This window comes from Delphinapterus leucas, chromosome 5 (assembly GCF_059928025.1).
Source record: "Delphinapterus leucas isolate spDelLeu-1000000601 "Yukka" chromosome 5, BTC_Dleu_Yukka2, whole genome shotgun sequence".
In the NCBI taxonomy this organism is placed as follows: Eukaryota; Metazoa; Chordata; class Mammalia; order Artiodactyla; family Monodontidae; genus Delphinapterus; species Delphinapterus leucas.
Genome location: NC_143133.1, coordinates 125,705,775 through 125,730,094, shown reverse-complemented (window position 1 = coordinate 125,730,094; position 24,320 = coordinate 125,705,775). Strand labels below are relative to the sequence as shown.

General features: G+C 33.1%; 1 protein-coding gene and 1 non-coding gene across 2 annotated transcripts in view; both read left to right on the top strand.

The window, feature by feature from the left end:
* Positions 1–24,320, top strand: part of LOC111179071 (uncharacterized) — a 46,703-nt gene that overhangs the window by 4,824 nt on the left and 17,559 nt on the right. The window contains 1 exon segment of the mRNA XM_089911280.1: positions 14,606–14,761. Within this exon segment, the coding sequence (XP_089767406.1) occupies positions 14,606–14,761 (156 nt within the window).
* On the top strand, positions 9,948–10,055 carry LOC115802553 (U6 spliceosomal RNA). Its single transcript, XR_004023020.1, has one exon. It is a non-coding gene; the product is annotated as a U6 spliceosomal RNA (small nuclear RNA).

The window sequence follows — 24,320 nt, the reverse complement described above, 5'->3', positions numbered from 1 at the left end:
ATAAAGAAGATAAAATTTTTACAGGTGGGTTCAGAGATAATGAAACCATGAGGTGTGAAATTTATATTAAGAGAGTACCTTTTTGCTACCTGAAATATGCCACAGGGTGCATTCATTTTCTTTAGAAATGAAGACCATATTTTATAGTTCTGAAGTGCTTAATTTCAAATGACTTACCTAGTTAGGTTGACTCAGATTGGTAAAATGATTTTTTTTTAATGTAGAAGCAGAGTGAATTTTTGTCTTAAGCATAAAATTAGAATTTTTACTGTGTAGAAAATGGGCTAAACTAAGTTATTTGTGTGCAAAGTATGTTTGAATATTTGAAGAGCATGCATAGCATTCACATTATATATATTTTTTTATACAGGTATTTCTTTCACCTGTGATTTTAATTACAGTACCATATATCAGTTCTCACTTTTTTTAAATGGTAATTGAAGGTAGTAATAAAAGAATCTAGTGAATTGTTACAGGAGGAAAAAAGTTGAATCTGTTCCATTTCTAAAAATATCTGCAAGTCTTTTCAGTGAATGTACTTTTCAAGAAGCTACCTTCTTATCTTTTTTTTTTTAATGTGCATCATTTCAGTTTGGGAAGAGTTTGAATTGCTCTGCTGTGTTAAAAAGTCTCTTTTCATAAACCAGTTATTTCTGTTCTTGTCATACCATTTAAGTTTGTAATAATAGGATATTGCTTCAATTAAATGTGTGATATGGGGAAACGGACTAAAACACAGGATATAAAGCTCTGGATAACTTCACAGAGTCAATATAAAAATAGTTAAAAATTAAAGAATTAAACAGTGTCATTTTCTAATTTTTTAATATAATGGTAACATACACATAACAGACTTTACCATCTCTCCCATTATTAAGTATACAATTTGATAGTTAAATATATTCATAATGTTGTGCTACCATCACCACCATCCATTTTCAAAACTCTTTTCATCTTGTAAAATGGAAACTCTGTACCCATTAAACAGTCACTCCCTATTCCCCTCTCTTTCCAGCCTCAGGACACAACCATTCTCCTTTCTGTCTCTATGATTTTGACTACTTTAAGTACTTTGTATAAGTGGATTCATATAGTTTTTGTCTTATTATGACTGGCTTATTTCATTTAGCATAATGTCTTCAAGGTTCATTCATGTTGTGGTGTATATCAGCTTTTTCTTCCTTCTTAAGAATGAAAAATATTCCATTGTATGTATTTACTACACTTTGCTTATCCATTCATCCATCATTGAACACTTAGGTTGCTTGCATACATTAGCTATTGAGAGTAGTGGTGCTATGAGAATGGGTGTACAAATGTCTCTTCAAGACCCTTCTTTCAGTTTGGGGGAGTATATACACAGATGGAATTGCTGGTTCACATGATAATTCTATGTTTAATTTTTTGAGAGCTGCCATGATGTTTTTCAAAGCAGATGTACCATTTTACATTCCCACCAAGGGTACTCAAGGGTTCCAATTTCTCTACATCTTGCCAACACTTGTTATTTTATGTTTGTTTTTTTTAGTAGCCATCTTAATGAGTATGAGGTGTTACCTCATTGTTTGATCTTCATTTTCCTAATGGTTAGTAATGTTAAGGGTCTTTTCATGTACTTATTGACCACTTGTATATCTTCTTTGGAGAAGTGTCTGTTCAAGTTCTTTGCCCACTTTTGAATCCAGTTATTCTTTTGTTGAGTTTTAGGAGTTCCCCATATATCTGGATATTAATCTCACATCAGAAACATGATTTACAAATATTTTCTCCTGAAGTGAATCTCTTGTAGACAGTATATACTTGGATCATGTTTTTTTATAGCTATTCTGCCAAACTCTGTCTTTTTTTTTTTTTTTCTTTTTGCGGTATGCGGGCCTCTCACTGTTGTGGCCTCTCCCATTGCGGAGCACAGGCTCCGGACGCGCAGGCTCAGCGGCCATGGCTCACGGGCCCAGCCATTACGTGGCATGTGGGATCTTCCCGGACTGGGTCACGAACCCGTGTACCCTGCATCGGCAGGCGGACTCTCAACCACTGCGCCACCAGGGAAGCCCCAAACTCTGTCTTTTGATTAGAGAGTTTATTTCATTTATACTTAATTACTGATAAAAAGGGAATTTTGTCATTTTGCTATTTGTTTTCCATATGTCTTATACCTTCATTATCTCTCATTTCCTGGATTACTGTTTTCTCTTTTGCTTAATTGGTTTTTTGGAGTGAAACATTTAAATTCCTTTCTCATTTCCATTTGTATATATTCTATAACTATTTCCTTTGTAGTAATCATGGAGATTACATTTAACATTCTAAAGTTATAACATTCTAATTTGAGTTTATACCAATTTAACTTCAACAACATACAAAAACTCTGTTCCTTACACCTTCATCCTCAGTCCATTCAGTTGCTTATGACACAAAATTATATCCATATACATTGTGTGCCCCAAAATATAAACTAATGATTATTTAAATGTATTAGTCTCTTAAATTATGTGGAAAATAAAATGTGCAATTACAAACCAAAGTTACAATCAATAATACTAGCTTTTAGATTAATGATTGTCTTTTAAATAAAATATCAGTGTCTTAAATCATGTAGAAAAAAATGGAGTTACCATCATTATAATAAAACTGACTTTTATAATTGCCTAAGTATTTACCTTTACTGACATCTTTATTTCTTCATGTGGCTTCAAGTTACTAGCTAGTGTCCTTTTATTCCAACCTGCAGGACTCCCTTTAGCATTTCTTGCAGAGCAGGCCTAATGATAATGAATAACCTCAACTTTTATTTATCTGGTCATATGTTAATTTCTCCCTTAATTTCACCCACTGCCTTCTGGCCTCCAAAATCTCTGAGAAATTTGCTGGTAATCATATTGAGGATCCTTTGTATATGACAAGTGCCTTTTCTCTTGCAGCCTTGAAGATTCTCTTTTTGACTTTAGACAGTTTGATTATGATGTGTCTCAGTGTGGGTTTCTTTAAGTTCATCTTACTTGAATGTTCATATACCAATCTTCTTGGGTATTTATATTCATGTCTTTCATCAAGTTTGGGAAATTTTCTGACATTATTTCTTCAAATATTCTTTCTGATCCTTTCTTTCTCTCTTCTCCTGAGATACAGGCCTTTAAACTTTGTTCACTTTTCTTCAATCTTTTTTCTATCTGTTCTTCAGACTTAATAATTTCCATTGTCCTATCTTCAGGTTCACTGATTCTTTATTTTGTGTGCTCTTTGAATCTGTCTGGTAAATTTTTCGTTTCCATTATGTACTTCTCAGTTCCAGAATTTCTTTGTGGTTTCTTTTTAGGTTTTATTATACTTTCATTGTTTTTCCATTTTGTTCATCCATTGTTTTCTTGACTTTCTCCACACCTTTTTCTAGTTTTTTGAATGTCTTTCAAGCAGCTGTTTAAAATCTTTGACTAAATGTCTTGCCACCTCTTTTAAAGGATAGTTTCTGTTGATTTTTTTTTTCTTTTAGATGCGCCATACTTTCCTGTTTCTTGTATGCCATGTGATTCTTTTATTGAAAACTGGACATTTAAATATAATGATATGATAATTCTGGGAGTTAAATTCAGATTCTTCCCTTTACTACCAGTTTGCTCCATTTTTTTGTTGTTTTTGTTTTTATTTATTATCATTTTTATTGTTGTAGGCTGTCTCTGTGCCAGGGATCAACCTGCATTGTAAACCTAAGGTCTTTTCAGCTCTTTTCTGAGCCTGCATTTTTCTCTAGGCAATGACTTTTCATTTCCCTGTGTATGTAGTGCTTTTGAATGCCCTTGTCGGTAATGTCTGGCTCCCAAAAAGAGAAAAATGAATTGGAGTGGGGGAATAAAAGACTGCTGGCCCTCTTTTTAACCCCTCTGGCAGACACTTCAGCCAGAGAGGGAGGGGCTTGCAAAAGTGGAGGGAGGTGCAACAACAATGACTGCCAATATAAAATAAAAAATTAAAAAAAAAATTAAAAATAAAAAAATATCTAATTTTGACTGGACAAAAAAATGGCTGCTAGACTCTTTTTCTACACCTCTAATATCAGAAGCAGCAATCAGTCATCAGAGCACAGATCCCTGAAATTTGGAGGACAGGGTCCATTTTGCCCACAAGCTGTATGCTAGGTGCTCCTGAAATGGCTTACAGCTGCCAGCTACATAACTGAGGGGTGGAGGATGGGTGGCTGGTACTGTGGTAAGGCCTGACATTGACTGAAATTAACTGCAGTTCACACTCTAAGTCTTCCTCTGGAAGTTGCAATCCTTCAATATATTCTGGAGTTCCAAAATAGTTTTGTCAGATAGAATCTAACCCTCCAATTGTTGTCTAAGTAGGGAAGCAGATTCCTGATGCTTCCTACTTCATCATCTGCCCGGAATTTCTGTAAATAGTGCCATTTTTATTAAGAAAAATACAGATTATTGATCTTTCAATATCTAGTATTCTTTAAAAAGTACAAATAATTCTTATTAGAAGAACTGATTTGGACTTTCTATTCCCCAAAGACCAAATTTATATAAAAATATGTATAAGCTATTCAGAGAAGATCTATGTTACAGCATAAAATGATTGTTTTAAAGATTAGCCTCTATTATGCTCCACATGGAGAAGTCAGATTATCTGTCCCTTAAGCAATGTTCATTTTATTTTCTCCCACAGACTTTTGGAAAACATACAGCAAAGTCAGATGTTTAAGTGGCAGCACTATCAGTTTAAATGTGCTTTGGGTTTCTGGGTAACTTTACAAGAATTCCAAATGAAATGTGAATCCAAATATCATTGGAGAGTTAGCGTGAGAAAAAGGACTTGTGCTACAATGAAGAATCCCTTCATGAGTTTGACTTAGCTCACATTGTGATGGCATGTCACATTCCAACATAAATGCCTCCCCTGAAATGGTAGAGATAGTCATTGAAAATTTATCTACTTGGTCTATGATTTGCCCTTCTCATTTTAAGTCACTCTATTATAATATATTGAGGGAAATTGAGGATTTAAAGGTATCTGCAATATAAAAATATTTCTTATATTACAATATGCTTTCAAGTATTAATGTAGAGTCATTTAAATGATCTGTGTGGAGTTTTATCTCCTTCCAGTTATATCTTTCTATACTAATCATAAATAATTCTGTCTGTGATCTCAGCAATATCCTCTTTGAACTTGATTATCTATATTTAAAACAAAATGATGCTTGTCTGTAAAGTAGATAATTATGGTGGGTGAATTGGGAGTTAATAGTATAATGTACTTTGAACTCTGAGAACAAAATACTAAGTAAGCAGTAGACACTGGGAGATAATGAACCCGTTAGTTTCTATATCTGGTCACAGTTTTAATATTACAGACCTAGGTAAATTAGTAAAGGTCTTTAATATATAAAGTCAATGACTCTGGCATTGTTGTTCTGTTAGGATCACTAGTCACTAAAATAGAAAAAATTCTAAGGCCTTAAAAAAATGAAAGGCTAGATAGAGATTTGTTCTGAACCCTGAATTTAAGACTATATCAAAGTGCGTATGTTATTGGAACTCAATTAATAGTATTCTAAAGTTAATGCAAAAATTGTCATTTAACATGTTTAGAAAATATACTTCAACTTGGTTCGTTGTATATGGTAGATAATTATTCCAAAAGCAGATTTAAATTTTGGGAAAAAATGGGTAAATTCTTGACTTAAAGTACTCTTTAAATGGTATAGTTTAATTTATTGGGATTAATATTGTATCTACAAAAAACATGCAAAAATATTATTGAAAAACTTTTGTAAACTGGGCCTAGTTAATAAACATTTCTCAAACAAAAAGATTAAAACCTATTTGAGAGTTTTAATATACACATAAAATTATGATAATAATAAAAATATCACTTGGTAATATAGAAATTTATTATAATAAATATATTGTCATATATTAAGCTTATAGATATCTTAGGGAGTTTGCCTTGAAAGTGAGAGCTGTGAATTTTGCCACAGTCATTACTAGCTTTAAGTCTTGGGAAAGTTACTTGCCCTGAGCCTCATTTCCATCAAAGGGTTTTCATCAATACTAAATGATATAATGCCAGTAAACTACTTATTACAATGCTTATTACTAATAAATGTTAATTACTTTCATTATTATTTCAATTATTATAAACTTGAGAGTAACACAACATATTATCTATAATTCAGAATAATATTTGCTAATTGCCATGACTTTGGTGTATATCCAGCACAGCCTTTCAACAATTAGAGTTATTATTTTGATTTACTTCCTTAGAGTGCTCATGAAGGATTAGATAAGGTGAACTGAGGAAAGTATACCTCTGATTGAAAGGAAAAATAGAGTTCTAAAAACCCTATTTCCTGTCTACAAAGAAATTAATGTAGAACATATTCAGAAAATTTCTCTTGAATGAGAAAAGACTGCTGGAAATACTTGTTATACAGAATTAATTCATGGAGGATATCTCAATGTAATTAATATTATCTAGGCAGATTTTATATATATATTCACACACACATTCACACATGCATAAACACACACATGTATATGCGATACCTTCATTTTAATAATATCCCCACCGAAATAGTAGCTAGTCTGTATGCTCAGATGAAGATGCCAAATTATATAGAAAATGCTAAGTTCATTTGGTCACAATTCTGCTAAATTTTCCTGCTGTCTAGTAGTATTGAACTTGTTCAACCTTTTTTCTTCTTGTGAAGGGTGAAATAAAGGAGAAATCTGATTTTTATAGTATTTATAATGTCTTTATTACTCGTCCTCCTTTTGAATTATTTGCACAATTTCCACTGACATTAGTGGGAATATCATAAGTAGATCCAAAAACATTACAGTTCTCTTGATTTGGATACCTGTGCACAGTGAAACTAATGTGTATGCACAGTGCACTGTTAGAATTAAATTTAAAAACCTACTTCTGAATAGTAGCATCTAAAACAGTGAGGATATGTGATGACTTAACAATTCTGAATAGCTCTGCAGGACTGTAATTCTGCTGTGACCAATAAATTGTCTCAAAGCAGAGACTTGTGCCTTTTGAAAAAAATTTAACCTCCAAAGTGAAATTGCTGAAACTTCTAAGGCAAAAGACAATAAATTTTATGTGAAAACTCTTATGTTCAGGTTTTTACTATAATTCTTCAATTTTAAATACTTCATTGGGGTATAGTAAATGGACTTGTTATGCTGATTACCAGACTAGTACTCATTATCAAATATATATGTATCTGTTTGTATATATATTCTCTAATATTACTAGTTATTGAATATATATCTAATATATTTAGTAGTACTAGTTATTGTCACACATATGTATACATGAATGACATAATGGATTAAAAATGTAATATATATATGCACATACATGGAGTATGTGCTTGAAATGGAAAAAAAAAAAAGCATTATATGGAAGAAATAGTTCCAAACTTGAAACCAGAAAACCTAAATTCTTACTCCACCCCTTCTAACTCTTGGCTGTGTAATTTTGGTTAAATTACTTAAAATCTTTTCACTAAAATTTCTGAAAAATGAGAAAGTTTTTGTATACCATCCTTAAAATTTCAGCTATGAGTTATGAAATACACAATTGCTCTTTCTGTTATCATCTTATGAAGGCATCTTAATTCTGCTATGGTCTGATGCAAGATGTAATGGATTTCAGCTGTCCTGTCAGCAAATCACTTGTGAAGAAACAAAATGGCTGGCTTCGATGATTATCTCTGTGTTGAGGGAAGGTTGACAGGGTGGATGAATGGATGGATGCATAAAGAGGAAAAAAGAGGAAAAAAGAGAAGAGGAAAAAATGCACAGAGAGAGAGACCAAGAGAATCAACTCTGTTGCTTCAAAGAAAATTAAAGATTCAATGCATGTAGTACCTTTGAAAAGTTTATTCTTTTTAAAACTATGTATCATAGAGAATTTATATATATTAGACAAAATTAAATAAGTAAAGAGTTTGAACTCTGAGAATAAAAAAGACTAGTTACTTTGATTTTATTTGCAGCTCTGAAATCTGATCATATGTTTTTGGGCAGTTGTTTCATACATGTCTTTTTAGATGATAAGGTTTTAAGCAGAAATTGTGCAAGGGTAATGTTCATGTGTTGATCCTTTCTTGTTTTCAATTTTTAGAATTATTTATTTTAAAAGATATTTGGTATGTTATATAAAATGAGATATGCAGACCTTCGAGTAATTTTGTCAACTCTGTATGTGGAAAAGTTCTTTTTATAGAAGTGCTGGATCTGGTGGACCCCGACTAGGTCCTTCCCTTGCCTTGTGTTGCTTGTGCCAATCAAATGAGACCAGGTTTGGCAAAGCAGAGCAGAAACTTTATGCCTTGATCAAGGAATGGGGAAGGGAAGTGGGAAACTTTTAAGGGTTAAGAGATGGGTGTGCCATCAGAACCCGGGGAAAGTGGCAATAAGTTCCAGAAAAAGCCAAAACACGCACAGTCCTATGGGCTCTTTTGTGCAGGACATTAATTGTGCTAGCAAAGTGCAAGTCCTCCCTTTCAGAGGAGATCCTAGCATGGTAATGAAGCAAAGGCAACTTTCAGACATTTTGGGTCTCATCTGTACAGGTGCTGCCCTGGTGGTCAGGCTGGAACCAGTTCAGGGCAGTGGACTGTCACCATCTTGGACCTTTCTGCTCAAGCTGATTCTGTGGTCTGGCTTATGTGGCTTCTGCCTTAGTTTTTGTTAGGCACAGCTGTGGGCATAGACTAACAGACTGTGGTATGGAAAGAAAGAAAGTAGGTTAACCTCTGTACAGGTATGGGTCTCTTTGCGGTGACCCTTCAAGATGCGTATCCAAATCTTTCTCAATATTTTTAGGGGAAAATTCTGAGCTAGGTGAAGACATTTTCTTTCTTTCACTACCTTCCCAGCTAAACAATGTTTCCTCTACTTTCCTCTTATCTTATGTATAAGATAAAGATGAATTTAAATATTCAAACTAAAACTATAAGTATATGATTAATACTTTGCTGAATAATTTGGGAGTCATGATAATACCTGTGATAATAAATTCACATACAGGTACATTTGCAATTCTACTTTTGTTCTAATTTAGAATTAGTTGTAACTTACATTTTTATTCCTATATTTGAATTTAGGTATCCTATTTTACAAGATCATGCCTAACTAATATAAGGGAAGTTTAAACTATTCCTGTTACTTGAGTATCTAATATATTCAGGCCCTGTTATAGACACTAACAAAGATAGTTTCTATGGCCCAGGAAATTATATTTTGCTAAGGAGACAAGACATATATCCATGGTGGAGACAACACCATGAATAAAGACATGAAGGTACAAAAGCTTAAAATGTTTTTGAGAGTTATGGATGTGGTCAGGTTAGTAACTTCTTTATTTTTTTTAAATTTATTTTTTGGCTGCATATGGTTTTCGTTGCTGTGCACAGGCTTTCTCTAGTTGTGGCGAGCGGGGGCTACACTTTGTTGCAGTGCACGGGCTTCTTATTGCGGTGGCTTCTCTTGTCATGGAGCACAGGCTCTAGGTGTGTGGGCTTCAGTAGTTGCGGTGTGTGGGCTCAGTAGTTGTGGCTTGCGGGCTCTAGAGTGTAGGCTCAGTAGTTGTGGCACACGGGCTTAGTTGTTTTGCAGCACGTGGTATCTTCCCGGACCAGGGATCGAACCCATGTCCCCTGCGTTGGCAGGTGGATTCTTAATCACTGCACCACCAGGGAAGTCCCAGGTTAGTAACTTCCTACAAATGTTTGTTTTCAACAGGCATATTTGCAAATGCAAATTTTAGAAAATGATTTTATTAACCTGTACGTATGACCCTTTACAATAGTTAAAAAATTAAGACTTCAACATTTTTTAATACCACTATAAACTATAATTAATTCCTTTCTAAGACATAAGTAGACAAGGATGATATATTTTGTATTTAAAAACTTGTATGTAGTGCTCGCTTCAGCAGTACATATACTAAAATTGGAAACGATACAGAGAAGATGAGCATGGCCCCTGCGCAAGGATGACACGCAAATTCGTGAAGTGTTCCATATTTTTCAACAAACGTGAAAGAATGCTCAACATCATTAATCATTAGAGAAATGCAAATCAAAACTACAATGAGATATCCTCTCACACCGGTCAGAATGGCCATCCTCAAAAAATCTACAAACAATAAATGCTGGAGAGGGTGTGGAGAAAAGGGAACCCTCTTGCACTGTTGGTGGGAATATAAATTGATACAGCCACTATGGAGAACAGTATGGAGGTTCCTTAAAAAAGTAAAAATAGAACTACCATACGACCCAGCAATCCCACTACTGGGCATATACCCTGAGAAAACCATAATTCAAAAAGAGTCATGTACCACAATGTTCATTGCAGCTCTATTTACAATAGCCAGGACATGGAAGCAACCTAAGTGTCCATCAACAGATGAATGGATAAAGAAGATGTGGCACATATATACAAGGGAATATTACTCAGCCATAAAAAGAAACGAAATTGAGTTATTTGTAGTGAGGTGGATGGACCTAGAATCTGTTATACAGTGTGAAGTAAGTCAGAAAGAGAAAAACAAATACTGTATGCTAACACATATATATATGGAATCAAAAAAAAAAGGTCATTAAGAACCTAGGGGCAAGATGGGAATAAAGACACAGACCTACTAGAGAATGGACTTGAGGATACGGGGAGGGGGAAGGGTAAGCTGGGACAAAGTGAGAGCGTGGCATGGACATATATACACTACCAAATGTAAAATAGATAGCTAGTGGGAAGCAGCTGCATAGCACCGGGAGATCAGCTCAGTGCTTTTTGACCACCTAGAGGGGTGGGATAGGGAGGGTGGGAGGGAGGGAGATGCAAGAGGGAAAAGATATGGGGATACATGTATATGTATAACTGATTCACTTTGTTATAAAGCAGAAACTAAGACACCATTGTAAAGCAATTGTACTCCAATAAAGATGTTAAAGAAAAAAACTTGTATGTAGAGTCACCTGAATATGTCACTCTCTTTGTGTCAGGATAAGTGAAGCCTTTTTTCCCTCCCATGGATGGAGCAGATCATCAGTCCCAAATAGTGGAAATGACTAATTAAAAATTGGTCTAACGGGAATATTTAGGAGGTGTTTGTTCTCTGCCTGTTTCTTGGTTATTCTTCCCTCCAGTTTGGCCAATGCAAAGTGTAAATAGAGTATAATTTGTTGATCAAACTGTGTGTGTGTGTGTGTGTGTGTGAGTGTGTAAGTGGCAGAAGAATTATTTCATCTTGACAATAAGTTGGATCTGGTTTTCACCTCCAGGTTATAAAATAAAACAGTTAAAATGTGCTAATAAAAATAGCTGGGAAAGAAATAGATGCTGTGTCATCATGTAAGCTATATAGCTATGTATGTTGCATTTGAGAAACTTTAGTTTCAAAAAGTAAATCTAGGATATTTGAAGTTAAATTAGACTGCTAATATGTGTGTGTGTTAATACAAAGGATAAAGAGATGACATTGCAATACTATTGGAAGTGCATGCCATAAGAAAGAACTGTCTTTCCTGAGATTCTTCATGTGGAACTTACAAGGTTGTTTTCAGAATACTTGTGTTTGATACAAAATGCTTCATTTAACAGTACTTTTGTGGTAAAAAGCCAAATTTAAGATGAGAGTTTATAGCTGAAGGAAAAAGTAAATAAATAAATAAGTGTATTTGAAATGTTGGCTAGGATTTCCTGTTCTTTGGTTTATGCTGCTTGTGTGCAGTAAGATGAATCATTTCTTTTGTGTATTTCTTTGCTGTTTGCAGAAAGATGAACTGCTTTTTTTGTGCATTTGCTTTCAGTATGTCTTAATTCAGCACAGAATTGACTAATTTCTTATCATTTTGGCAGGTTTCTGCCATTTATTAAGCCAGGTTTAATGTTTAAAGCAGTTTTAAGTGTTCTGTCAGGTAATAGTAAAATGCTTCCATTAAAAATGCATTAGCAGTACTCAGCGGAAGTCAATAGCATCACCTGCTCTAAAAAAAGTTTGATGAGAAACTTTTCCAAAAGACCCATTTAGAATCCATGACAAGCTGAAACATCTCTATATAAATATACATCACTTCTTTGAGAATAGACATTTAGATTATCTGGTTTAAAGCAAATTGATTATTTTCGCTCCAGTTATAGCACATTTATATCACACTTCCTAAAAAGCTGCTAAAGAAATTTTTATATCCCAGTCTGATAATATTAGATTTCAGTGTAAGGATTAACTTAGATTCTCATAAATATTATCACAAATTAAAATGAGTCTTCATGAATGTGAATTAAAATTATCAAGATAAATCTAAAATTTATTGCCTAAATATTAGTTTATAAAGTATATTTCTAATTCAGAGGTGACAGGATAGGGCAGAAATTAATGTCTATTACATATGTTGATTACATCAATAAAGTATTAATAGTCTGGGTATTAGCTATATAATAGTATAATTAAGAAATAATTTATTTATCAATTTTAAAAAGTTCTTCACCCTTTTCTAATGTTCTTAGCCATGGCAGGTATTCACATACATAGGAAACGTAAAGGAAGGATTTAAAAAGGCTGGTCAAAGTAGTAAGTGAATCCATGCGAACATAGAAGAGCAGTGGTAAGAGAAAGCCAAGCTGACACAGTAAGCCTATTAGACACTCTGCCTTCTCTAGCAAAAAGTAGTCATTTCTTGCTTTCCCATGGTGAAGCCACATAGGGTGGAGAGGTCAAAAGGAACTTGCCACAGTTGTCAGAAATGGACATAGATTCATCCTTGCTTTATCATGAACTGACTCTAATAATGCATGTTTAATATCATAATTATCTTTCGCTAGAAGACTTGGGGCTTCAGCTAAAGAATTATTAAATCAACAAAATTGACAGATGTAAAGTGTGTCTGCTTCTGTTTATACATATATGTGTATTTGTGTGTATGTGTAAACATATATATGCATACTTGTGTCTGCACATATAGTGTCTTTATCTTTTCATATGTGTGTATAATACCCGTATTATATTTATATGTGGAAAAAAGTCATTTTTATATACACATAATTTTATTTCTTCACACACTGTAATGAATATAGTCAAGAAATATGTGTTATGTGTATATGGATGTGTATGTGGATATGTACATATACAGTTATTCCTTTATCATATTATTGACCCTGAGGTATATGTCTCTTTTTGTCAACAGGGTCTTCATTAGGTTTATTCAAAAACACAAAGAGTACATTGTCCCAATTATTTATGATTAAAAAGTAAATAATTAAAAAATGTGTGCTTGCTTAGAACTGGAAGAGTCAGAATGAATGCAAATAAAGTATGCATGGCCAGATAGGAAAGAAACTCCAGATGTGCTGTAAAGTCAGAATCCCTGTTAGAACACTTTTATGTCTTTTGGGTGCAATCCTGGAAGGCAGTATCCCATAGTGATGTAAAGCAAGGATGTTGGAGTAAGGAGGCAAAAGCTCTGGCCCTTATTGTGGAACCTTAGGCATATTTCTTGCATGGAATCCTAATTTTTAAAACTGTATGTGTGTGTAGTAATGTACATATCACATAGTTATTTTAAGGATTAAATTAAATACTGTAATATGAAGAAAACAGTGGAACATGTTAAGCTTTGTTTGGATTATATTACAGTATTCAAAAAAAGAAAACACTAGCATGTATTGAGACATATTTAGTTACCACAATTTACTTACATTTCACAGGCATAGTATCATTTAATACAGTTAATAATCCTTACAGCTGGATATTATTTTTACTATTAGATATTACAGATGATGAAATGTGGAGTTTAGAATTTGAATCCCTTGCTCAAGGTCATATACTTAACAAATGTCAGAGTTAGGATTTGAAATCAGTTTACTCTTAGAACTGGGATGTTTAATCAATACACTGACAAACACACAGTCAAATAAAAGTTAGCCACAACTCTTATCATCATCATCATCATTATTACATATGAAGGAAAAATGCCATAATTATTCACTGGAACTTATGTTAGTTCTTCAGGAAATATGTGTCCATTACTTCTGCTCAGAGATTTGTATGTCTCTAAATTTTTAATAAATATTATGGAATTTACTATTGTAAAAGATACTGAAACTCTTGTTCAAAAAAAAAAGAAAGGAAGGAAGGAAATAAAAAGAGAAAAAGTAAATTAAGATCATTGTAGAAATTTGATTCCTATTTATGAATGGACTCTCAGAAAATTTCCTGATTTTTCCCCTGTTATTCAGAAAAAAAAATTCTACAAGTTATGAATTCTTAAAGATCTCATGGCATGAGACATTCAGTGTATTTAACCACTTTGTCCTGCAGAGGCTTTTTGTGTTTATTATAATGATTTCCCGATACTCTTCCAGCAAAACACTTTGATGTACTATTCATCATTTCCATTTGGGAGAACTAACTACATTCCTGCTTAGCTCTCACACTGCTTCCAGTACAATGTGTTTCAGTAATGAAGTGCGTGCTTTAATTGAAAGTGTACGTTTTTCAATTCATAAGTCTCTTTGGTGTAATTCCGGAGGGCATGACAGATTTATGTTATTGTTTAATGGTGATACTCACTTCTTTCTAGGAGCAATTTTTGATGAATCTGCCAAAAAGGATGATGAGGTGTTTCGCACAGCAGTTGGCGACCTCAACCAGAATGAGGAGATCTTACAGACTGAGAAAATCACATTTTCGGTGACATTTGTTGATGGCAACAACCCTTTTCAAGCAGTTCAAGAAGGTAAGGTCCATCAGCACTCCACTTTTTATTTTGTTTGTTTCTTTGGTTCAATTCAAATGGCAATGAAATTAAAAATTTAAAATGCCGTTAAACGTGGGCATCATTTTTGCATCTTTGCTGCATTGCTTTTCTTTTAGAGTATTTGGTAAATTTTAATCCTGTATTCCACTTCTGAAAGGGCAGGGTGTGGAAAGTTATTGTTTTAATTGAAATATAATATGAAAATTGTCATAAATATTTGTAATAAAAACTTTACAACATTTTATGACTTCAGTATAAATGAAGCATTCCTTAAAAATACGACTTTCTATCTGAATTTTTACTTTTGTCTTCTTTGAGATAAGATAAGGTAAGAAAGGAATTTTTGTACTTACTTAAATTTACTTAAAATAAATTTATTTACTTCCTTTGTGAAGGAAGTTTTCCTTCTCAAAATTTTCCTTTTGAGAAGGAAAACTTTCAGACACTACATACAAATGAAAGATTTTGTGCTGGGATCCTAACATACTGACCTAGGCTATAAATTTTTTACTCTCTACAATGTGCCAAATATTAAAGCACTTTTCTCCATTCTCTCTATATACTTGAGTGAATTAAAAGTTTTCATAGGTACAAAGTCATACAAATACAAATTATTTTTATTATACTAGAAAGATCATTTATATGAACAAAGGTTTTGATTGAAAGATCATACACTAATAAAATTCTGGTTTTGATGCTATTATTCTAATGAAATATTTAGCCTTTTGATTGGCAAAGTAATCATTGTCCATGAAAGTATTTTTTGTTAATCTGTTTTATATTTTATTGTGATAATATTTAGACTAAAGATACTAATACAAAATTAATTTAGTTAAATGGAACATTTGTTTTATTAAAAACTTAAAGAGGATTTGGCAGAAGAAAATATGGACAAGATATAAAATGGAGTAAAGTTTGGCAGGAAACTTTTTAAAGAAAAGTATTGAAGGGGTAAGGAAGATAAATGTTTTTAATTTAATGTATCTGCATGATATACAGGTAACCTTTTTTGGAATGTGTTTTTGATCAGTGGCATTGGCTACTATCAAAGCTTATTTATGCTTATTTCTGTCAGTAAGGGAATGGTTAGAATGATTAGTGATCTAATGGATTTTCCTTCTTATTAATTTGATGGAGTGAAAAAATATTATTTTAATAAAATGAACAGAAATGTTTTAAGTAAAAGTTGTTTTTCAATAAAATACGTTGTTCATATTAATATGATGGAATTTTAATTTTAATAAGTAAACATCAATTTAAAAAATCAGATTAATAGAAGCACCCAGTTATTTTCTTACATTTTAAATCAGAGTTATCCGGGGAATTTGTAACTTTAAATCATGGTTATGTTGATAAATTTTCTATAGAAATGTTTAAAAACTGTCTAAATTAATGTTAGAATTCATAAAGCAGTCTGCAAAAATAATAAAGTAGAAATTGTGGAAAATACCCAATAATGTAAAAGAATATATACACTAAGAAGTATATATTATTCTTTAAAAGAAGTATCTATGATATTTCTTTCTCAACTATTAGTTTTATTGACTGGAATGAGAGCAGGAAAAAATTAGGACTGACTTACTTTTGTGACTGTCTTCTTATTAACTACATATTAATAATTGTAAATTAACTTTGAAGACGTGCTAAAATATTCATGCTTTTAAAAAATCCACTTTGACTGAAAAAATGTGGATAAAGCAATGGAAAATAAATACAATGAGCAGAAGGGAATTAGAAAGGCTGAATAAATATGCCCCTCACACCTTTTTAGAGACTACAATTTGAAAAACAAAGACAATTTTTAAAGTACCACAGTTAATCCGTTTACATATTGCTTTGTGTAGCCATTCTGCTGCCAGCTAAATTCTGGAAACAAAAATATCTCTCAAAAGAACTATTGTGACTTGAAAGAATTTGTGGACTGAAAGAAAATTGAGAGAGTAAATAAGTTTTACGTTTCCAAGGTAGAGACAGCTAGATATTTGTCAAGAAAGAATGAAGAGCTTGACAATTTGCCTGATGGGTTTTGATACTAACAGGATGTTCTGGACCAGTTATTTTGATGGTCTGCTCTGGCTAATGAACCTGAAATAAGTTCTAGGAAACTCTGGAGCTAATTTGTTTCTCCATTCAGTATCAAGAAAGATCTCAGCTAATGTTAGAAGTAAAAATACTTCTTTCTAGAGCTCTTATTGTAATTGATTAGTTTGCAAAAATAAGGGAAAATATTCAACTGAAAGAGAACAAAAAAGTATTCTGGAATATTTTCTTAAATGTTTTGAGGAGGTATTTTAGAAGAAAACTTCAACTGAACCATCAAAGATGGCCAACTTTTCTATCATCATATCTTGGCTGCAATACCATTAAAATCTATAATAGAGGTCCTTAAATCAGCTTATTTGTTTTTTACATTGTAAAGATGGACACGAGATTCAGTGATATCATTATTACCAATTGTTTATGCATTGGCATTCCTGATGAACATCTAAAAATTCATGGTTTTGAGCATGGTTTTGTTGTGATATATACTATTTATGTTCGTGGGTTTTAGATGGCATGGATCAGTAGAAAAATACCAATCTAGTTGATCAGCAGCAGTTGCATTGTATAATCCACTCAGTTCATATTCATCCTTGGTTTTCCTCATCTATAAATAGTGAAGAAATTAGAACACAAATGATGTATTTTTAAGGTGAATTTCATCTCTATAGATGAGATGTTACACAAATCTTTAGAACAAATTTCCAGATTTAGATTCTTAAAGGATTATAGAAATTATAATTATTCAGTTTCTCTTTAGAGAAGTCTTCACATTGCTGAAATTGCCTCCTAGTTTTTTCTGTGGCTGACTTCAAAATTGATTAAAGGATATATGGTAGCTGTCCTTTGTTCTGCTACCTCATCCAACTATTGACAGCAACCCAAAGAACTCATTACTATCACCGAAATCCAGAAAGGGTCTTTTGTAGGTTTAGTTGACCTGGACCAAAGCAGCTGTTGCTAGATTTCTCTCCTTACATCTCTTTTGTAGATTGTTTCCTCTGTGGGACCTATATACTGGATATAATGTAGATACACAAATGGCTGGTGTGAAAGGCACTTCTGTCTCTACTGAAAGCAATAGCTTATATTGTTAGCTCTTAATTGAGACCAACACCACTATGGGCCACGAAAGGTGGGGATTTATAAGAAAATAAGGTCAGGGAATGTAAGGAGAATGCATTTGTAAAAATGTTCACATTGGAAGGTGAATGCAGAAATATGACTGCATGTATAATTCTTGCATACATCAGATGTATCAGGAGATATGTTAAGCACTGTTGATACTGAATGGCAAAATTCAGTTAAAACATTTTGAAATAATTATTAGGAAAAATACCTAAAAATGAAATGCATAGTGAAAAGAGTGTAAGGACAGATTTATACTGTAGAGTCACAAATGATTCTATTTGAAAGAAAAAGGAATAACTATCATAATTATTCTCCTTTCTGCTGTGTTAAAAACCATTATAAACAATATAGTTATAAAATCTGCTTTTAATACAAACAGCAGTCATGATTAAGATTGCTCATCTTCCAAGTTGCAGCCTGGTCCACCTTTAACTTACTCCTTTGCACACCAGGAGGTGAACATTGATTGCTCCCAAAGAGTCTTGTAAAAATAGACTTCTCATTTTAATACAGTGATGATTTCAGTTGGATTTGCCTCATATATCTTACAAAATAAAACTACTGTTAAGTGTAAAACAATAAGACTGCTTTCGTTTATGGTTTCTGAAATCAGTCTCATTCCTTTATTTTTAATATACACGTATCCGTATCATGTGTGTAAAAGGGATAACAGAAGAGTAGCAGAGCCATAAACAGTATAAGGAAATCTAAGTAGGAGAAAGCACTTCTCTGAAACACATCACAATTCATTGTGAATATTTCTGGTGCCATAGGCTAAATCTGAGTTCAAAGAAGATGTAAATGTAAAAGAATGATTTATGTGGCTGCACTATTTGATGCTTTATTCCAGGGCTTAGTCTCATAATTTATATTCCTCTCTGCTTTAATAAGATATTTTTACTGTGATAAAAAAATCTGCTAATTCCAAAATTCTTAGACTGAATTCTGCAACTTTCCTAGCATAGGTTTGCAGTGTGTATACCTCATCAGCCAGTGTTTCCTGGACCAATTTTGATAACTCCAATTTCAGCTTATTTTTTTGAATTGCCTGACAACTGAACTTGAAAATTAGTGGCTCCAGGAAGTAAGAAAAAATCTCTGAACATCCTGTAGTTATAATTCTTCTCATTCATTCATTTCTTCATTTTTCCCATTTTTTCATTCCTTCTTCCCTTTCCACATCAAGGTCAGTGTCGTACTTTGTCTCTAGGCCCAACGCTCTTTATGTAACTGGTGCCTAACTACACGTGTGAAGGGGTAGAGGAATAGTGTTGCAGCTGACTGGCCATCTTCAGACACTCACAAAGCAGGAGGGATTCTCGATGTACATTTGGTGGCTGTCTGGACCACCTGATTCTCTCCATGAGTCTGGGATGTTTAGGTTGGTCAGTTCCCCAGTGCCAAGTTCTGGATCACTTTTCTCCCTACCACCACTTTCTAAGGACTGGCCTATAAGATTTGGATTCAGAATCTGCTTATTGTGTGATCTTTAGTACTTATCATCAATGTAATATTAAAATATAAAGAATTCTATATCTGTTAGGGACAACTCAGGCATGCATTCTTTTAATTATCTCATACTCTATGCCTTTCCATTAAAGAATTGCCCATCAGGAAGGATTAAAATAATATGTATTTGGAATCTAATTTTGAGGGTACTCAGTGAAATCAGTGTATCCAAATACTTATTAAAAACCTATTACTGTCCCAAGACTGGGCCAGCTACAATAGGAGATAGCAAGTGAGAGGAAAGAATGTCTGCCTGCAGGAAGCGTAAACATGTACCTGAGGTGGGCTGTGGATTTTTAGAGCATGAAAAGACATTACGTGGTTGCCTTCTACGTATAACTTGCGTTTTTAATTGTGTTAATAGTAGAAAGAAACATGATGTTCTAGATTTTTAAAACATTTCTTTTTCAGAAAAGAGAGGGAATTTCTTTTTTAAAGAAATTCAGTATTTTAAATATAATTTTATTGAAGATACACATTGCAAAGCAAAATTTTATTCTTTTTTCTGTGTTGTACTCCCGTATTGGTAAGCCTTTCCCTTAAGTCATTCAACACCACACTTTTAAAGTAACAGATCTCTATTACTATGAATAGATTGAAATACAGATATTTATAGGTCTTTATATCATAATTTTATAGCCTTTCTGCTTTGGGGCCTTTTACCTACTATCTACAATTGTGTACTGCTGTGTAAGCTACCTCATAAAATATATATTTTAGCAATGTGTGCTGCTCTGGATCCTGTTTTATTTAGAAGAATCTTTAGCAACTTTCTATGAAAGCTGTGTTTAATGGAAGTAAAGATGTATCCTTTGGTTGTTGCTTAAGTGTTCTTTCTTTCTACCAAATATTATTCTTGTAATAATATCATACCCCTTTCTTCTGTTCTCTTGCTACCTCAGTGGATAGAGTGCATGATTATGGAAGCATAATTCAGTTTTTAATCGGCCTTTTATGATACTGATTTGGTAAAAGAATCATCTATGTGTCATAAAGTGACTCGGAATATATGGCTTATGAGGTTAAAAACCACACTTATGTACACTCGGCAATTGTAATGAGTCATAAAAATAGTTTGTTCATGTTGACAAACCAAAAATGACTTAACTATATTCAGAATTTAAAAACTATCAGTAATATCCAACTTTCACATGATCCAGTCTACTTGCTTAATTTGAGAACAAAAGTAATCCGACTTTCTGTTTTAACATTTAACAACTTCTTTTTGCATGTACCTGACAAGTATTGTTAGATTTATGGGAATCACGTTATGCATAGTCTTGTAGTATCCATACAATATTTTGTCAAATTATTTTGTAATTTTCAAAAGAATCATCATCGAAACACTTGCTTTTAAAAGCAGGACACACAAGCCAATGTGCAATAGGTAATTGCATATTCTGGGAAAAAAAGAATGACTCAGCAAGTACTTTTGGGGTGCCTCTAAGCTTTCAGCCTTGAGGAGATTACTCTGTATAATGTTGCGCTCTCCACTGGCTGCCTTATAATCTTAACACAGTTAGCTTAACCTTTATTATCATGTGTTAGATCCTGACCTACAGGTTCTCCTCTTCCTTTTGACTTCCAATTACAGTGCTTTGTAAAAACTCCTCATTCATCCCCTTTTCGATCCTTGATTCTTCATATTGTACTATGTTCACTCACAATATCTACATTTGGTTCAGTATGTGCTTTAGTTTGATACCATTTATACTGCTTGGGGGAAAAAAACATGTAAGCGCATGGGCCATGGAATTAGATAAATCTGCCTTTATATGAATGCTGCTTCATCTCTTATTATCTGTGGGACCTTGAACACACCTATTGTCTCTGAGCCTCAATTTATTCATAAAATGGGGATAAATACATACTCCATAGGAATACTATGATCATGTGATTGTTGTATGATGAGTACATGGGGTTAACAATTATGGTTTGTTCCTCTACTAATCTAAATGCATTTTAATAATAGTGGAGTACATGATGACTTAGCACCATTGCATGTGTCCATCATAAATTTATATACCTTCCCAAACATCCTTTACCACATGTATTGGTAGTTCCCATGCATACCATTGATAATACTAAGCTTAATAACTGCCTAATCAGTGTCTTTTATTTTCCCCCTCGTTGTTCCTTATCAAGATCCTGAATGGTAGGGTTGTAAAAATGTTATATAAATTAAATGCTTCTGTTTTTTTCTGTCTTCAGGGGATAGCTGTGCTAGTCAGCACAGGAAGATGAGAATTACACTTGTAGTGTAATTTATTTGGCAAATAGTAGTGATATTGCAACATGTGTACTTAGGGTTGGGAGGATTTAAAATACCTTGTTACCATTTCTGGGAAGTAGAGAAAGCCTGTGGGGACCAAATTAAAGCTTTCTGATGATTTGTGTAGGCTTAATACAATCAGTGAAGTAAATAAGGCACTGAGTCATAACTAAATGGAATTCAGTTGTAGAGAGGCATAATGTTGTAGAAGAGTGATATATGTGAAGGTCAAATATAGAAGTGAATTCAAGGAAAACTTTATACTTTGAGAGGTGCATCGTCTCTGGTATTTTGAGTTTATTTCTGACATGATGGTTTAAAAGGTTATCTTTCTATGTTCTGCACTTTTTCATTTCAATATGGGCAAATATTAACTCTAAAAACTTGATCATTGGTTTCTTTGAATTTCCAGTATTTTCTTCAGTAACTCATAATATCATGTTATTTTCTCAGGAATTCATGGCTCATTTCAAGACATACTTGCCTTTTGGTCCCTGATAGCCTAATATAATATAATAAAATGGCTAAGCTCATTCCTTAAGCTGTATTTTCAAACATAAAAAAGACTGAAAAACATAGAAAAGACATAAAATGTCTATTATACATGAGGAATATGTTTCAAGGTAAAAAATAAATATGTTTTTTCAGAATTTTTTTTTGGGAAAAAGAAACTGTTCTACAAATCAAAGTCAGATATGATCTTTGTATAGAAAATGTTTTTGAATAGAGTGACTTTGAATAATCAGTAATAATTTTTGTACCTTACTTTTGAATTTACATTTATATAAAATCAAACAATATGTTGAGGTGGTCCTGTGTGCTTATTCATATTATTAAAACTGAGCACGGTGTAGGTAGCTCTGATGATAGAAAGTTCCTAGGGGATAAAAAAAAGAAAAAGGTGACACATTCTTATTGGTCAAAGAGAAACTGACACATCAGCCTCATTCTGTCTGCTCCCAAATCCTGTTCTAATTCTGCTACATTAATTTGTCAATAATTTTTATGTTTGAAATTTTTGAGTTTAACTTTTTGTTGTTTTGAATTTCTAGGTTATTTTGCCCAGTTTAAAGGAGTTTTACCTGTATATTAACTCATCATATATATACAGTTATATATGCACACCCATACAAATATATAGGCTTATATTAAACTATGTCTATATGTTATATACCATATATGCCATGCATGCCATCATATATATAAACGTGTATATGATATATACCATATATATTATATATATTATATCTCTATCTATCTATCTCAAAATAAGTTCACCAAGCACTTCCTTCTTGTGGTAATCCTTCCAAAGTTGATTCATGCTTTTCATGGGTAATTTTAACCCCCTATTTACTATATCTGTTACAGTGGAACCAGGCAGGCTTGTTGTTAAACCACCATTATTCATTATCAAAAATTTATGCCAGGGCTCCATGAGAGCACAGAATGAATCACTAGTTTACACTTCCTTTCCTTGGAAATTGCTTAAACCTTAAATATGAGAAGGGGAGACCAACTGGAAGAAAACTACGAATCACCAAGAACAATTCATTATTCTTTAAAAAATGAAAATGACAAGTGTTCATTTATTTGTAAGATACATTTAATGCACGAGTCAGTACACTGTATTAGGAGTTTATACGGATGAATGAGATAAATTAACCTCAAGCACCCAAGGAATTTATAATCTAGTAAAAGAGATATACAAAAAGAGCTAAAGAAGCAAATAAATATTCTTTTTTTTAAAAGAGTAGAATGGCATAAAGCAAAGCAAATGATACTGTGGTGATACTATGATAACAAATAACAGGTGGGCTGTGTGTGTGTGTGTGCAGTTTAAAACCAGGAGTTCATTTTTGATGGAGTGATTATGGAAAATACAAAAAGGAACATTTATGCTAAGATTTGAAGTTGCCAAGTAGCTAGCCATGCAGATAAGAGGAAATAGCATTCCAGGCAATTACATATGAGAAAACCATTTGGAGGCAGGGCTTGCTCCATGTGTTTGAGGGATTTGATTATCTTTTGAAGACTCAAGTTTTTATTCTGTTGCTTTGCAAATGTTTATTTCTATCAATGAAGTCATTATTTGCTGGGTAGCAATGTTATTCATGAGTTCATTACCCAAATCTGCTTCAGTTTTTCCCTTTGGAAATGGAGTGTGTTCTAAAGGAAATTCTGATGGTCCTGCAGGTCTCACTGACATCTGGGGCATGGGGATGTCATTCTTAAACCCTTTGGGATTTGAAATTCACCTGTCTGTAACTGATTTTGAATATAGGTATGGAAACATTTGGGCTTTTCATATAAGTGAAAAGGAAAAAGGAATGAGGTGAAACATTAAAAAAGAAAGAATTTTACTCAATTTTCTTGGTCTTTTAATACAGAGTAATGCACAGAGATACATTAATATCTGAAACTAGGAAAGAAACATCATTTTGTGGCTTTTATATTTGCTGTATACTCTTGACAAAAGAGCATCATTTGGAAAGCCCAAGAATGAGAAGTGGCATTTACTTATAGCTTATTATATCCCATGAGCTGTTAGAAGTGCTTCATTTTTTTCACCTAATCTTTATACTGCCT